Source organism: Rhamphochromis longiceps, linkage group LG23 (genome assembly GCF_057381845.1).
Source record: "Rhamphochromis longiceps isolate RC_006_pf linkage group LG23, R_longiceps_female_GT1.1, whole genome shotgun sequence".
NCBI classification, from domain to species: domain Eukaryota; kingdom Metazoa; phylum Chordata; class Actinopteri; order Cichliformes; family Cichlidae; genus Rhamphochromis; species Rhamphochromis longiceps.
In genome coordinates this window covers 25,721,033-25,736,709 of record NC_140578.1, presented here as the reverse complement: position 1 = coordinate 25,736,709, position 15,677 = coordinate 25,721,033, and the positions used below count along the sequence as shown (strand labels likewise).

General features: G+C 40.3%; 1 protein-coding gene across 3 annotated transcripts in view; it reads right to left on the bottom strand.

The window, feature by feature from the left end:
- Window positions 1–1,510: 1,510 nt before the first annotated feature.
- LOC146642059 (SH3 domain-binding protein 4-A-like) overlaps window positions 1,511–15,677 on the bottom strand; it is a 50,412-nt gene continuing 36,245 nt past the window's right edge. For 2 of the 3 annotated variants that reach the window (XM_085398620.1, XM_085398619.1), the window contains 2 exons: window positions 5,313–5,501; window positions 1,511–4,433 (listed from right to left, as the gene is read on the bottom strand). In XM_085398620.1, coding sequence (XP_085254746.1) covers window positions 4,209–4,433; window positions 5,313–5,501 — 414 coding nt within the window. In that variant the 3' untranslated portion in view covers window positions 1,511–4,208. The remainder of the gene's footprint in view (window positions 4,434–5,312; window positions 5,502–15,677) is intronic. The other variant, XR_014909646.1, reaches the window with a different exon arrangement.

The following is a 15,677-nucleotide window of genomic DNA, read 5'->3' as shown; positions in this document are numbered from 1 at the left end:
GTTAGAGGACTACACGCCTACTGAAAGGTACAGCACAGAATAACACTCAACACTCATAAAGTAACAAAATAACAAATAAAGGCAATCAACTCTGATCGACACCACTTCCTACCCTATTGACGGCACAGTGATATCACTGGGCAGATCCTTCACTGCTGTGTCTGAAGTAGAGATCTAGGTCCTTCATTCTTGTTCTGGTCAAAACTGCTCTCAGTAAATCAAACAATAAAACACTGACATAACTGCACTTGTGAAATAATATGTCTTATACTGTGAAATAACTACCACCTCATGTAATAATAATGGATTGGATTTATATAGCGCTTTTCAAGGCACCCAAAGCGCTTTACAATGCCACTATTCATTCACTCTCACATTCATACACTGGTGGAGGCAGCTACAGTTGTAGCCACAGCTGCCCTGGGGCAGACTGACAGAAGCGAGGCTGCCATATCGCACCATCGGCCCCTCTGGCCAACACCAGTAGGCAAGTAGGGTAAAGTGTCTTGCCCAAGGACACAACGACCAGGACAGAGAGCCCAGGGATCGAACCGGCGACCTTCCGGTTACAGATGCGATTCCCAACCCCCTGAGCCACGGTCGCCCTTGTAAGCAGTGTTAGCCATTATTAAACAGTCTTTCTGTCTATCTTTAATGTTTTTTAGGTTTTTCCTTGTTTTAAATATTTTTTTACTGGTTATTATGATCTTTTTCTATTTAGGTATGTCTTTTTTATATTGCTAGGTTGCTACACATCTCTTTGCTGCCATAACATTCAAAATCTTCTAGTTATGCGACAAACAAATTATCTTAACTCTGGAATAAGAAAAAATGCACTTGACGTGCAGTTTATAGAGCTTGTTGATGTGATTGAGATCCATAACAGTGGCCACATCTATAAAAGCAGATATTTTGGAAGTTTCAGGTGTGTTAACACAAAGCCACAATCTTCGTGATTGAGAAGTATCTACTGAACACTGCATACACTCAATTAGCAAAAAAAAGTTGACAGTACAATTAGAAAAAGACTGTTCACATGTGGCTTCTTTTGAACTTGTTTTGACTTCTGAAACAATGTCCTTTGGAAATATAAAAAACCAAAGTGGAAATGTTTGTCCATAATCCAAAGGACCACAGGATATCAGCATAAACATATTCATACCAACTGTCAGGACAGTGGTGGAGGGGTGATGAGTTTGCAGTTACAGAGGAGTTCCTGGTTTTGCAGTCATTGAGTCCACCAGGAACTCCTTTGTAAACCAAAGTATTCTAGAGTCTAAGTCTGAGGTAATCTGTCTGACAGCTAAAGCTTGGCCCAAACTGGGTCATGCAATCCCAAGCACAGCAGCAAATCTGCAACAAAATGAATGATAAACAATCAAGGTGCTGCAATAGCCCAGTAAAAGTCCAAACCTCAAGCCTAAAGAGCGAACTTTAGTTATGTCTAAATGCTGTTTTCAGTCTTGCAGAAATCATTTGTGCACACATGAATATAAGTGTAAGTAGAATAACTGTAAGCGTATAAGACTTTCATATGTTTTTTGGTTTTATTGATACTGAACAGAAACACTGAACAGATCTGCAAATTCTCACATGTGATAAAGCATCACTTACAAATGTGTCAATACTCAGTCGGTGTTTGGTACAAATATATAAACTTGCAAATTTTCTGCTCGGAAAACGTTCATATTCTAAACATTGCAGCGGTCACAAAAACATAATGGAGATAAACAACAAAAGCACAAAACCCCGCCAAAAAGCATCAAAGTGGATTGATTATTCGTGCTGAAAGTCACAGAATCAAGAACATCTGAAAAGACAAAAAAAAACTAACAAAAACTAAATAAAAGCTTTAAAAAGATATTTCTGATGGTTTAGTTTGTCTAGTTCTTTTAATGAAAACAAACACATTTGACATTTTTGTGTAACTAATAAAGAGTATGGGGTTAGGACGTGAGAATGCACTGAAACATTTTCAGCCATCTGAAAAAAAAAGCATACATTTTGAAAATACATATAAGTATTCTGGATTTCAGTAAGGTTAACAAATAAAGGAAAATGCATTTCACTTTATTTTCAAGTCTCAATTAATGAAACTATTTGTATTTGCAGCCATGTTACATGTTGAAAACTGAATTTGCTAATCTATGCTAGCTAGCAAGCAAACTAATGCTATCTGCTGAAATGACTAGAGCTCCAAAACAAAATTCAGCTGTCATTCTTGGCCCCTAAGCCTTTTTCTTTTTCAGTTAGTGTACTTGTAGTAGTGTTAGTAGTGTTTAAGTTAGAGAACAGTGTAAGTTTCATCTTGCATCGTCCCTGTGGTAAATTAGCTTAACGTTGGCTCTGTAAGTAACATATAATTCTGTCAACTAGCCAAACTTTACTAACCCTCCAAACATTTCTGGTATTTAGTTTTCTTTTATTGTTAAGGTCAATAGCCATAGCAGTTCAGTTTTTTAAAAGAAATACTTCAGTCAGAACATGATATAACGTCTCCAGATAGCAACTAGCCAGCTAGCTAACTTTCTCTTATATCTTCCAGTTCCAGTAAACTTTGCATCTTCTTCATGGATGCCTAGTAATGAAAACCTAACTACCACACATGGGAAAACAGTCCCACTGAGTACTGGAGCTGAAAGTAATTGGATGTCTTTAACTCTCAATGCTGCTTAAGCATTTGGACCAAAAAATAGCTGACCAAAAAATAGCTGGTGATGTGAGAGTAAACAAACAGATACTGTTTCCCAATTGACTGGATTTTAACACTGAAACATTGCAATTTGGTTTTGGAATTCAAAATTAATAATGGATCCCTTTGTCAACATGCAGCATGCTAACATTGTTAGCTAACTGTATTGGCGAATGATTGCTGGAGGTTGCCGGCAATCATTAGGTGAAATTAGCTACAAAGATGTAAACAGTGCTTCACCAAAAAATCTCCTTGTCATTGCTTTGGTTACTAGCTGTTGTACACAACTACTGTTGTGTCTTTGTCTAGTTTGGATGGAAGATATTGGATTGTCTTTACTCGACAAGTGCCAGCAAAACTGTGAAAAGTATCATACAAACTAGAAATAGAGACCTTTGTAATATGTTGGCTTGCTCAGTAAATCTTTTACTTTGGGAAGTGTTTGCAGACAGGTAGGTGTCTACCATGCAAACTACAGGTGACTGCTGTAGTGACCAAAGCAATTTCAAGGAGTTTTTTGTACAGTATGCTCTTTGGGATCAATTTCATCTAGGGATATTGAGCAACTAAATCTTTAGTTTGTTATGTAAGTGGAGTCCACCAAGAATAAATCCAAACTAAGAAAAACAAATGTTTATGTAAGTATAAAAATTACTTGCATTAACAGATGTACTGCAGCTTTACTACATAGACAGTCCCTGTCAGCAAGCTAATAGTTTTTGGCAAGCTAATCACTGGCAATTCTTGTACTGTTTTAATATATGAAAGTTTTTCTCATTTATTTTGATTAAAGAACTTTTTTTATAATTAAAAATGCTTGTGAGATACAGTCAAATGAACAAAATAACAACATATAAGGAGGTGGAAATGTCACTGTACTGCAGCGATGAGGAGTGATGCTGTCCTGAGGGTCAAGCAAGGAAATACACAGTGACAGAAAAACATTAGGACAGAAGCCTGAAAATGCCATTTACTGAAGCATAAGGGGAAGCTGAGAGGAACACAGAAAAAAGCAGCATGTAATTCTGAAAGCCATCAAAACGTAGTTGAAAGGACAAAGTGTGAGGTAGAAAAGAGATTAAGAAGAATATAGGAAAGAAAAGCGGAAACAACATAAGAGGTAGAGACCACAAGAAAGGGATAGAAAGGGACAACATGATGCTTAAAAAACACAAAGAGCCAGATTATCTATTTTCACAATGTATTTTGAGCCAGAAAGTGGCGTTGCTACTTCTGGTGTGTAACTAATCAAAAACCAATCAGTGCTGCTATGATGTGGATACGAGAGTCCAGACAAGACAGCAGGATGTGCACAGTAGACCTGATGGTCTAGATTCTTCACACTGCCCTAAAACTACACGTTTTCTTTTTCTTTCAAAGAAAATATCCACTCCAGACATGTTGTGAGTACCATTCTTTCGACAACTTCCGTTCACGAGTCAACAAAACTCTGGACACAAATCCCAGAATTGAGCTTTAGTTACTATACCAGCCATCAAATCTTCTGTCACACATTTCACACAGCAAAATCTCCATATCCTGTAGGACAGAAGGCCGCACTGCGAAGGGTATCGAGGCAGTTGACAAGTATAAGTGTGCCCGTTAGGTGCTTCCACCTCTTGGTGATGGGGTTCCTCATCTTGTCCAGGCCAAGGTGGAGCTCCTGGATCACATCTCGGTAGCTATCCCCAACATGGGCAGCCCACGTCAGCAGGAAGTCATAGGCTGGTTTCCACATAGACTAAAGGGTTCAGGGTGGGGATCATGGGAAGTGAAAGAAAATGTCTTTTTAAGAACAAAAGGCAAGAGTTTGCCAAAGACTTACACAAAAGAGGTTCATGTAGGGACGGAAATCTCAAACCCATTTAGACTGAACTTTAGCAGGTCTTTGTACTAAAGAGCTGACAGGTTAAAGATGATCTATGTTACTCCTTTCCATAAACCACACCTAGTATAGTATTTCGAAGGCTGCCGTGAGCTACTTGTTAGCATTTTGACCTAATTCTCCTGAAATTCTGAAATGTTTTGAGTAGTATTGTGTTTTCTTGAAGAGTTTCTACCCAAGCACAGTAACTTGGACAAATATACTGTTTGTGGATCACAGGGCAGTTTGATATAAAGACATTTAATATAAAATAGTTTATATATATATATTTAAGTGATGTGAGTGTAGAATAAATATGGTCAGGAGCTAGAGGCCATGAGATGCATAGTGATAATTACTGTACCATAAACCTTAAAACATCTTGTATATAAGTCATATAACTTAAAATTCAAGTGTACAAACATGACATGCAAATTTTTAGACACAGTTTAACTCATACAGCATGTAAATTGTGAATAAAAGCTAATAATACATTTGATAAATCAAAGAAATAAGAAACAAACTTAAAAGTTATCTTTGGTGTTAAAGTAATTCATGTATTGTTGTTGGTACATCCAGGTATACGTCAAGCCAAAACTCCTAAATTCTAATTCAGCAAGCTTTTAATGCTTTGCCCAAAACACAAAAAAACTGGTTGTAGTACATGTGTTAACTTATTGACTTCATGACGTGATCCACAGCATTGACAGTGTCCAGTTGTCCGGTAAATAGTAACACTGACTAAAGGCCTCTCACCTCGTTATCCAATAGACCATTCTTGTCTCGATGTGGAGCCTCATAAGCCTCCATTTGCTGTTTGGAGACTCGGGCCAGCTTCTCAGCAAGCTCCCTCCACCGGGATGCCACCTCTACTGCTGTAGTCAACAAGACAAAATCCAGGACCAACCTGGCAACCAGACCCTGGCAGTCCATCTTCAGCAATGCCTGATGGGTTAAAGAAATGGTCAGTCAGCATGAGCAAGGAGCAAAGAAAGAAATATCTGCATGTTGACTTGGATGAGATTGGAAGGAATGCATCAATTTAAAATCACTATGTATGCAAAATTTATATGGAGAAAGAATAGGAATGAGAATTTATATCCATATTTATGTAAATCGTGAAAGTGTTCTGGTAATAATACATTCACAGCACAAATCACTTAACCACTTCAGTATTGTTTCACCGATTGAAAGAAATTTGAGACTTGGCTCTGTCCTGTGAAACAGCAACATCTGTCAAATCAAGCGACATTTCATAGTGTTTTCCATATTCAAGGACCCTGTTGGCAGGGTAACCATTTTCAAGATCAGTCATTACTGGATAAACACAACCACACTACATAGTTCCACTTGTAGTTCGAGCATAAACATGTTTTAAAATTTCAAGGTTAGAGGACACATGTCGGGTTTATTCCACTGGAGGTGTTCTGGACACATCCAATCGGCAAGAGATATTCTGTAGAGATTATCTAATCTATCCTGAGATAATCTCGAGGAGCAGATGGAGAACAAACCGGTAAAAGGACATCTGGACTATTTGTGTAGTGTGCTGCTATAAAGACCCAACTCTAGATAAGTGATAGAATAGGTCTAAAAATTTGGATAAGACCTTTAAAAAACCTGTGAAAAGCCATAGATCATGCATAAAAGCAAGCCATAGGTACCATGTCGTGGCCCACTGATTAGGAAAGTTTTCAGTGGCACCATTTCTGAAACCAGAATGTCACAAGTTATGGCTGAAAAACTGAGAGAAATTCAACTCAATTCAGTTTTATTTATATAGTGCCAAATCACAGCAACAGTTACCTCAAGGAGATTAATATTGTAAGGTAAACACCCTACAATAAAACCCCAACAATCAGACGACCCCCTATGAGCAAGCACTTTGGCGACATTGGGAAGGAAAAACTCTTTTAAGAGGAAGAAACCTCCGGAAGACCCAGTCTTGGGAAGGGGCAGCCATCTAGTGTGACCGGTTGGGGGCGAGGAGAGGGAGATATGCATGTATGCTTATGGCTTGTAAGCTGCACGTCCCTCTGGAAAATGACTTTCCAAAACGAGTATTAAAACACTGTATTAAATAAGACTTGAAACAAGCAATTAAGACCATAATCAGATCATCAGGACAGTGTTTTCTGCAGTGGACATCAAACTTTGAGGTTCAAGGCACTTCCACATTGGCTTCAGATCCATCTTTTTTACACAATCTATGTGGAAAACCTACCCAAAGCCAATGTGTCTTCAGTTGACTTGTTTTAGAAACTGTCAAGGTCTATAATGATCTTTATTATCGTCATAGTTTTGCAGACATCCTATCCATTTCCTTTTCCCTTTCCAACACAGAATCTCCTTTTTTTCCCTTTGGAACAATACATATCTACACTCAGACTTGTTTTCCACAATGTTTTAGAGAGGTATTGATGTAACTCTGATCCTTTTGGAGGCTGCTGAAAGGTAATGCAATTTATAGAGAGGTGTTTCTGTAATACTAACTACACTGAACAAAAATATAAACGCAACACTTTTGTTTTTGCTCCCATTCCCCATGGGATGGACGTAGAGACCTAAAATTCATTCCAGATACACAATATAACCATCCCTCCCAAACAGTGGTCACAAATCAGTCCAAATGTGTGGTAGTGGGCACATCTGCTATATTGAGATAATCCATCCCACCTCACAGGTGTGCCACATCAGGATGCTGATCTGACATCATGAGTAGTGCACAGGTGTACCTCAGACTGCCCACAACAAAAGGCCACCCTGGAATGTGCAGTTTTGTCTCACAGCAAAATGCCACAGATGCCACAGCAATGAGGGAGCGTGCAATTGGCATGCTGACAGCAGGAATGTCAACCAGATCTGTCGCCCGTGCATTGAATGTTAATTTCTCAACCATAAGCCGTCTCCACAGGCGTTTCAGAGAATATGGCAGCACATCCAACCGGCCTCACAACCGCAGACCTCGTGTAACCACACCAGCCCAGGACCTCCACATCCAGCAGGTTCACCTCCAAGATCGTCTGAGACCAGCCACCCAGACAGCTGCTGGAACAATTGGTTTGCACAACCAAACAATTTCTGCACAAACTGTCAGAAACCGTCTCAGGGACGCTCAACTGCATGCCCGTCGTCCTCATCGGGGTCTTGACCTGACTCCAGCTCGTCGCCGTAACAGACTTGTGTGGGCAAATGCTCACATTCGATGGCGTCTGGCACGTTGGAGAGGTGTGCGCTTCACGGATGAATCATGGTTCACATTGTTCAGGGCAGATGGCAGCTGAGAATGTCCCAGTTCTTGCATGGCCAGCATACTCACCGGACATGTCACCCATTGAGCATGTTCGGGATGTGCTTGACCGGCGTTTACGACAGCGTGTACCAGTTCCCACGAATATCCAACAACCTCGCACAGCCATTGAAGTGGAGTGGACCAACATTCCACAGGCCACAATTGACAATCTGATAGACTCCATGCGACGATGTGTAGCACTGCATGAGGCAAATGGTGGTCACACCAGATACTGACCGGTTCTGGGTCCCCAGACCCCCAATAGCGCAAAAAACTGCACATTCCAGGGTGGCCTTTTGTTGTGGGCAGTCTGAGGTACACCTGTGCACTACTCATGATGTCAGATCAGCATCCTGATGTGGCACACCTGTGAGGTGGGATGGATTATCTCAATATGGCAGATGTGCCCACTACCACACATTTGGACTGATTTGTGACCACTGTTTGGGAGGGATGGTTATATTGTGTATCTGGAATGAATTTTAGGTCTCTACGTCCATCCCATGGGGAATGGGAGCAAAAACAAAAGTGTTGCGTTTATATTTTTGTTCAGTATAAGATTTAACCTTCAGGAGGTGTGATTTATTGCAGGGCTGTTGCGTTAGACTGCATTCTTTGTTCTCCATTTAAAAGTATTTTTCAGTCTTCAAGACCTCAAACAAATTAGATTGTAGAGGACTAAAGCGGTGAATCCATTGTGTCATGGGAAAAGAGGGAAAGATAACAGAAGTCAGGAATATGTAGAACAAATAAGGTTTTTTTTGTTGTTGTTTTTTAAGATTTGTGAGCTGAAGAGTAAAAACAAAAGCTGAAAATAGTTACAGGGCTTTCTGTATAAATATAATCTGTTACCATCCTCTTAGTAATCCTGTCCCTGAGGGCTCCTGCTGCTGTAAATACATTCTAACTCAGCTAACCCAGTTAAATGAGGGTTAAAATGTATTGAGTTTTAATGAACGCAGCTGACTGGAAAATTTGCTCCAGGGGAGATTTTCTTTTTGTTTCCTGAAAAGAGGCACAATAGCCAAAAAGACTATTTCTGTTTTAATGACACACACCCAAAAAAAACCCAGCAGTGTGTGCATGTGTGTTTATTTCAAGACAAAGCTCCGGGCATCAAAGTGAGGCACTGTCCCGTGGTGATACCTTTCAGGTTCTTTGTAGGAAGTTTTATTTTTTCTCCTTTGCTGGGAGCCCCAGAAAAAGAACAACCTAGTGGAAATGTGTGGAGGTATTTACGGTTTTGTGTTTTCCGCTATGACTTTAATGAGTAACAGCAGGAATGTAATGCACACATCTTTAGGATTTTCACATGAAGATATTTCCGTGCATAAAGATACATTTTAGTTCAAAAAGAATTTAATGTGAACTACTCCTTGAAAGCTGCCATACAAGCATTCATGGGAACGTGCAGTTATTATTTAAACGGAAGCACCACCGGGGGGTTGTCACAATACTAGAATTTCAAACTCAGTGCAGAAAATACTCAAAATTATTTTCAACAACAAGGGAAAGAAAATCATTAAAGATTATTAAAATTTCAAAATATTTTTAAGAATGTAACAATATCATTTAGGACAACATTATTACTAATGATGACATAGCGCCAGGTGGTGCAACGATACACAAAATTCACGGTTCAGTTCGTTTCGATACTTTGGTGTCACGGTTTGATATTTTTCGATACAAAAAAATGTTCATGCCTTTTTTAAGCTATTAAAATTACAAATATTTCTTTTAACTCAAAAGTACAGTTTTTAAATTAAATGTTGCTGAAACAATCAAATAATTTAAAAAAGAAATGTATCTGATGGAGAAATCACTAATCTGTGGAAAAGAGAGTTTATTACAGAGAAATGGCTCCGACCGATATAACTGAGCATTGCGTGGCACATCCGACATACTGTTGTACTTTTGTCCATGACGCGCTTAAGTAGGGTCATACTTCACATGAAAACAAAAATAGTTCCAAACACCAGATCTGAAGTACGGTGGATGAGGTTCAATTTTGGGTAGCGTTGAGGCAGTTGCCATGCTAACTTGAGTGAATGCATATGGGCGGCACTCATACTTCGATTACTCCGCCTTGGCTGCATTGTCGAGCGCAGATCCACTGAGTTCTCAACACAGACAGCATCGTCAGGAGAAAAGTTGATCAAATAAATTAAAAATTTTGTATCGTTCAATAGGGCTGGGCTATATCATACCGTTCACGGTAATACCGGTGTAATTTTGGGCAACGATAGGAAAATGAAATATCGCGATAGAATATGGGTAAAACGCGCATGCGCAGTGCCTTTGTTTACATACAGGATGTTTACGACACAGGATGAGAAGAGCGAAAGCGGTTCGTTGAATGTAACGGATGAACCAGAATTGGTTTGTAAAAATGCTGCAACTTCAGTGGTGTGGAACTGGTTTAGCTTTGGTCGGTCAGATACACAGATTTTTCTGAAAATCGACAGTGCCCCTCATATCCTGGTGCGCCTTATGTATGAATTCTGGTTGTGCTTACTGACCTCGAACCGATTTTATGTGGTACCCTGCTCAAAAATCTGTCAAAAATGTTTGAGTACGACTTTGCTAAGCTACAAAGCCGCACCGCTTGATGGCTTGTCAGAGCACTACGGTTATCGTAGGCAGGCGCCTCGTGGAGTGATACGTACTGCGCTTCAACATAATATTACCGTATTGTGTGTGTATAAGCTCTTTAAGTTTTGTGGATATTATACATGGTTATGCTGAGGATATGTCGGCCATTTTCCACTGGAAATGCCTTTTGGTTAGACTGTCAGCAAGGAATTTGCACTGTTACGTTTTTATACAACTTTAATGCACATAAAAAACAGCTGCTTGTTTAAGTGAAAATACATTGATGGGGTTTTTTGCACTAATAAAGTTGTGGAGTTGTAAAGTATTTTGTCTAGCGTCAATTATATCGTCAGTTATATCGTTATCGCAAATTTTCAAATGTATATCGTGATAAATATTTTTGGTCATATCGCCCTGCTCTATCGTTCAATACATATGTGTACCGAACCAAAAGCACTGTATCGAACGGTTCAATACAGATACATGTATTGTTGCACCCCTAGTGTGTGTGTGTGTGTATATATATATATATATATATATATATATATATATATATATTATATATATATATATATATATATAACACCCAGCACGCCCCTGCGGGCGGTTTATCCTTCAAGCTCGGGTCCTCTACCAGAGGCCTGGGAGCTTGAGGGTCCTGCGCAGTATCTTAGCTGTTCCCAGGACTGCGCTCTTCTGGACAGAGATCTCCGATGTTGTTCCCGGGATCTGCTGGAGCCACTCGCCTAGCTTGGGAGTCACCGCACCTAGTGCTCCGATTACCACGGGGACCACCGTTACCTTCACCCTCCACATCCTCTCGAGCTCTTCTCTGAGCCCTTGGTATTTCTCCAGCTTCTCGTGTTCCTTCTTCCTGATATTGCTGTCATTCGGAACCGCTACATCGATCACTACGGCCGTCTTCTTCTGTTTGTCTACCACCACTATGTCCGGTTGGTTAGCCACCACCATTTTGTCCGTCTGTATCTGGAAGTCCCACAGGATCTTAGCTCGGTCATTCTCCACCACCCTTGGGGGCATCTCCCATTTTGACCTCGGGACTTCCAGATTATACTCGGCACAGATGTTCCTGTACACTATGCCGGCCACTTGGTTATGGCGTTCCATGTATGCCTTGCCTGCTAGCATCTTGCACCCTGCTGTTATGTGCTGGATTGTCTCTGGGGCATCTTTACACAGCCTGCACCTGGGGTCTTGCCTGGTGTGATAGACCCCAGCCTCTATGGATCTTGTGCTCAGAGCTTGTTCTTGTGCTGCCATGATTAGTGCCTCTGTGCTGTCTTTCAGTCCAGCTTTGTCCAGCCACTGGTAGGATTTCTGGATATCAGCCACCTCCTCTATCTGCCGGTGGTACATACCGTGCAGGGGCCTGTCCTTCCATGATGGTTCCTCGTCTCCCTCCTCTTTCTTGGGTTTCTGCTGCCTGAGGTATTCACTGAGCACTCGGTCAGTTGGGGCCATCTTCCCAATGTATTCTTGGATGTTCGTTGTCTCATCCTGGACTGTGGTGCTGACACTCACCAGTCCCCGGCCCCCTTCCTTCCGCTTAGCGTACAGCCTCAGGGTGCTGAGGCTGTACGCTATAGCTATATATATATATATATATATATATATATATATATATATATATATATATATATATATATATATATATATATATATATAATCTTAGATAGCGCTAAAAAGCCCAAAAAAGAAAATATTTTTAGGCTGCCTGAGGCAGTGCTGTGATTCTGGTGACTTGGCACCACATGTCATTGCTAATGAAATAAGAATTGGTAAGGTAGGCAACCAATGTGTTTGGTAGACTAGTTTCTTGTCACGGCTGGGGCAGCAGTCGTGTTGTGGAATGAAAAGGACCCAAAATGCAGGCAGCTGACTGATGAAGAGTGTGACGTTTATTTACAAGGTGGGATAGTGGCAAGCAAGCAAAATAACTGAAGAAACCTAAACTGGGAGAACTAAATAACAAACCTGAGAGCATACAAAAGGGGTGCGGGGCAGAGCGACGCAGAGACAGGAACGAAACACCATGGAACACAGAGAAATGCAGACGAACGCAGACGAGCCGGCAACGAACACAGAACGACACCCACTAAATATACACACACAAGGTAATCGGGTAATCACACACAGAAGGGAAGAACAGCTGATCCTAATACACATGATGACTGGAGGACACAAGCTGAACACAGTGACAACAGACAGAGACCTTCAGAATAAAACAGGAAATCTAGAACACGAACCGGACACAAGGGGGGAGGACACAGAATACCAAAATCAGAATAACTAGAACAGAGGAAAATAATTATAAAACACAAAACGCTGGGTCAACGACCCCGCACCATGACATTTCTGGTATTTTCTCAGGTTCAATCTGGGACTTTAAGAGAAACACTTTATACACACAAATAATTATTATCTTCTTTAAAAAAGCCAGGAGTGATAATGGTTGCTGCCTAACTCCACAAAATTAATGTTATAAGTCTATTATTAGCTCTAGGTGGCAGCTGGTATCCACAGATGACATAAAACATGGACAAGTCATAAAAATGAAGGCCACCAGATGGCAACAGCTGTGGCTGCAAAAACACTTACAGTCCTCAAGAAGTCTATAGGAAAGCAGCTCGCCATCCTGACAAAAAACGCCCAACTCGAGGGTTCAAAACAAGACTTCAGAAACCAGCGTAGCTACGAACATCTGCTATAGTGCCTATGCCACAACCCGAATAATAATAAGATGGCTAATGTGGTAATTGCTAGTAGCTAAACAGCTAACGTTAAAATATGTGCCACCCAGGTTACTATCTATGATAACTTTTTAACTATTACCTAAGTAATAACCATTTATTTAACAGGAACTTCACTGGGAAATGTTTTTAGGAAATGAACTGTAAAATATGGGGCTCATTAATCAAATGGGATTAGCTAAAAGGAAATATTAAAGTTAAACAGAAGCATGCACTTTTAAAACTTTTTTCTGTTAACTTCTTGCTTTATGTTGTATTTTATTGTTGTATTACATTACAATGATATGCTATACTTTTATTTCCTGTGTTTAATCTGTGAAAAATGCCAAATAAGTAAATACATTTTACTTACTTAAAACATTGCTACCTTGTTATTAATGTATATTTAATAATATACATCTAATATTATTACATGCTACAAATAGTAAATACAAAAGTACCTTTGATAATAAAAGCATGTAACCCAAATAAAACTTTATTATTCAAACAAATCTGTTTTTAATTTATGCTCAATCTTTACTTTAAATGTAAACAATATCAGATTTTGAACATCATTTGTACATTTTAAAAAGATTCTTGACCCACTATCTTGAATAAAACCATTTTGATACCTTTTCTACGACATCTGTTATCATATCTGTGCCTCATATTGTAAAGTGATTTCAAGTTTTGTGCTGTTATGCAAGCCGTTTCAAAGAAAAGAGCTTTGTAATTGAGAACTATCCAGCCAAAAAAAAATAATTATTTCAGTTTGTTAGGAGAAAACCTCGAACACAAGAGCATCACAAAATTTGATAAAGCTTTCTCTACTGCCTGCCTGTCAGTCAGCTGCAGCTTCAAAGCTTTACACACACACACACACACACACACACACACACACACACACACACACACACACACACACACACACACACACAGTCTCCAGCCACCAAAACACTCTAATCTGAATCAAAAAGATCAAATTTCTTTCTCTCATTCTCTCCCTGTCGCTCGCATTCAGATTCAAGATAAGCAACAGCCTGCTGCCACATTATCTGACTTGCACTCACTCTGCTGTAACACTAAAGCATTGACTTTATGTGATACACAATAAACTACCAAAACAACATGACAGGAGTGAGAGGTTGTGCAGTTTCTTTCCCATTTACTGACGGTCACATTAAAAACAACACATACAACACATTGCGTACCTGGTTTTCAAAGGTTTTTGTAAAAATCGGATCATTTGGAGAACTGTGTAAACCTGTGGTTGGCCGTGTGGTTCTCACACCGGACCATCACATGTGTTTTGGAGCAGAGTGAAGCTGACCCCCCACCCACTTGAAACGTAAAGGCAAATAGGCGGAGCGGTTAGTGCTACGTTTGTGCAGATTTGTGCAGGTAAAATTAGCGTTTGTGCTGCTACGGTTTCCGAGATATTAAACTTTATTTTATAGGTCATTCAAAGGTCACCATCCCCCCAGACTGCTCCAAAACGGGCCAAAATGGTCTACTTTTTTAGTGCTACGTTTGTGCTGGTTTGTGCTGCAAAGATTTTCGTTTGTGCTGCTATCATTTTAAAGATATTAATAACAATTTCTAGAGGTCATCAGAGGTCAACCAGCCCCCCCACATTAATTAAATCAAACAAAATGGGTGTCAATCAACTGTGCTATGTTTGTGCTGGTTTGTGCTGCTAAAATTTTCGTTTGTGCTGCTTCTGTTTTAAAGATATTAATGAAAATGTAAAGGTCAAAAGGTCAACCAGCCCCCCCACATTACCCAAATCCAACAAAAGTGGTATCAAACGTTTGTGCTACGTTTGTGCTGGTTTGTGCTGCAGAAATTTTTGTTTGTGCCGTTATTATTTTATCAGTTGTGTTTGCTTTTGGAACTGTCTTAATTCCACCTATTTTGCATAAGGGTCAGTACAGGCAGAAATCTAGGTGTGCCATGGGTTCCCACAGGCCCCTGGTCAAAGTCACCAAACCAGTTCGTAAGCAGGTACAGGTGTGGCCAGAAGGGTCCTCAGAGGCACTGCTTTTCCACCACAGGCCGCCACACACGACAACACCACAGACTTTCAGGAATATACAGAAACTGTCACTGCCTACATCCCAAAATGCATCGATGATGTCACAGAGACCAGGACTATCACTGTCTGGGCCAATCAGAAACCATGGCTCACAGGTCAGGTTTAAATGCTCCTAAAGTTGAAAAATGCAAGCCTTCAGAGCCGGGAATTAGGTGAGTCTAAGAACAGCAAGGGCAAACCTGTCACGTGGCATCAGCTACAGCAAAGCTTCAGCGACAGCAGAGATACTTGGAGGCAGTGGCAAGGAATACAAACCATCACAGACTACAAGCCCACTCTACAGACCGTGGTGACACAATCCCCAGACAGTGTGTGGAGATCCCTCCACCATCATTACTGAACCCAAGAAGTCATCTATCTCCTGCTTTAAGGACTACCGTCCTGTCAAACTC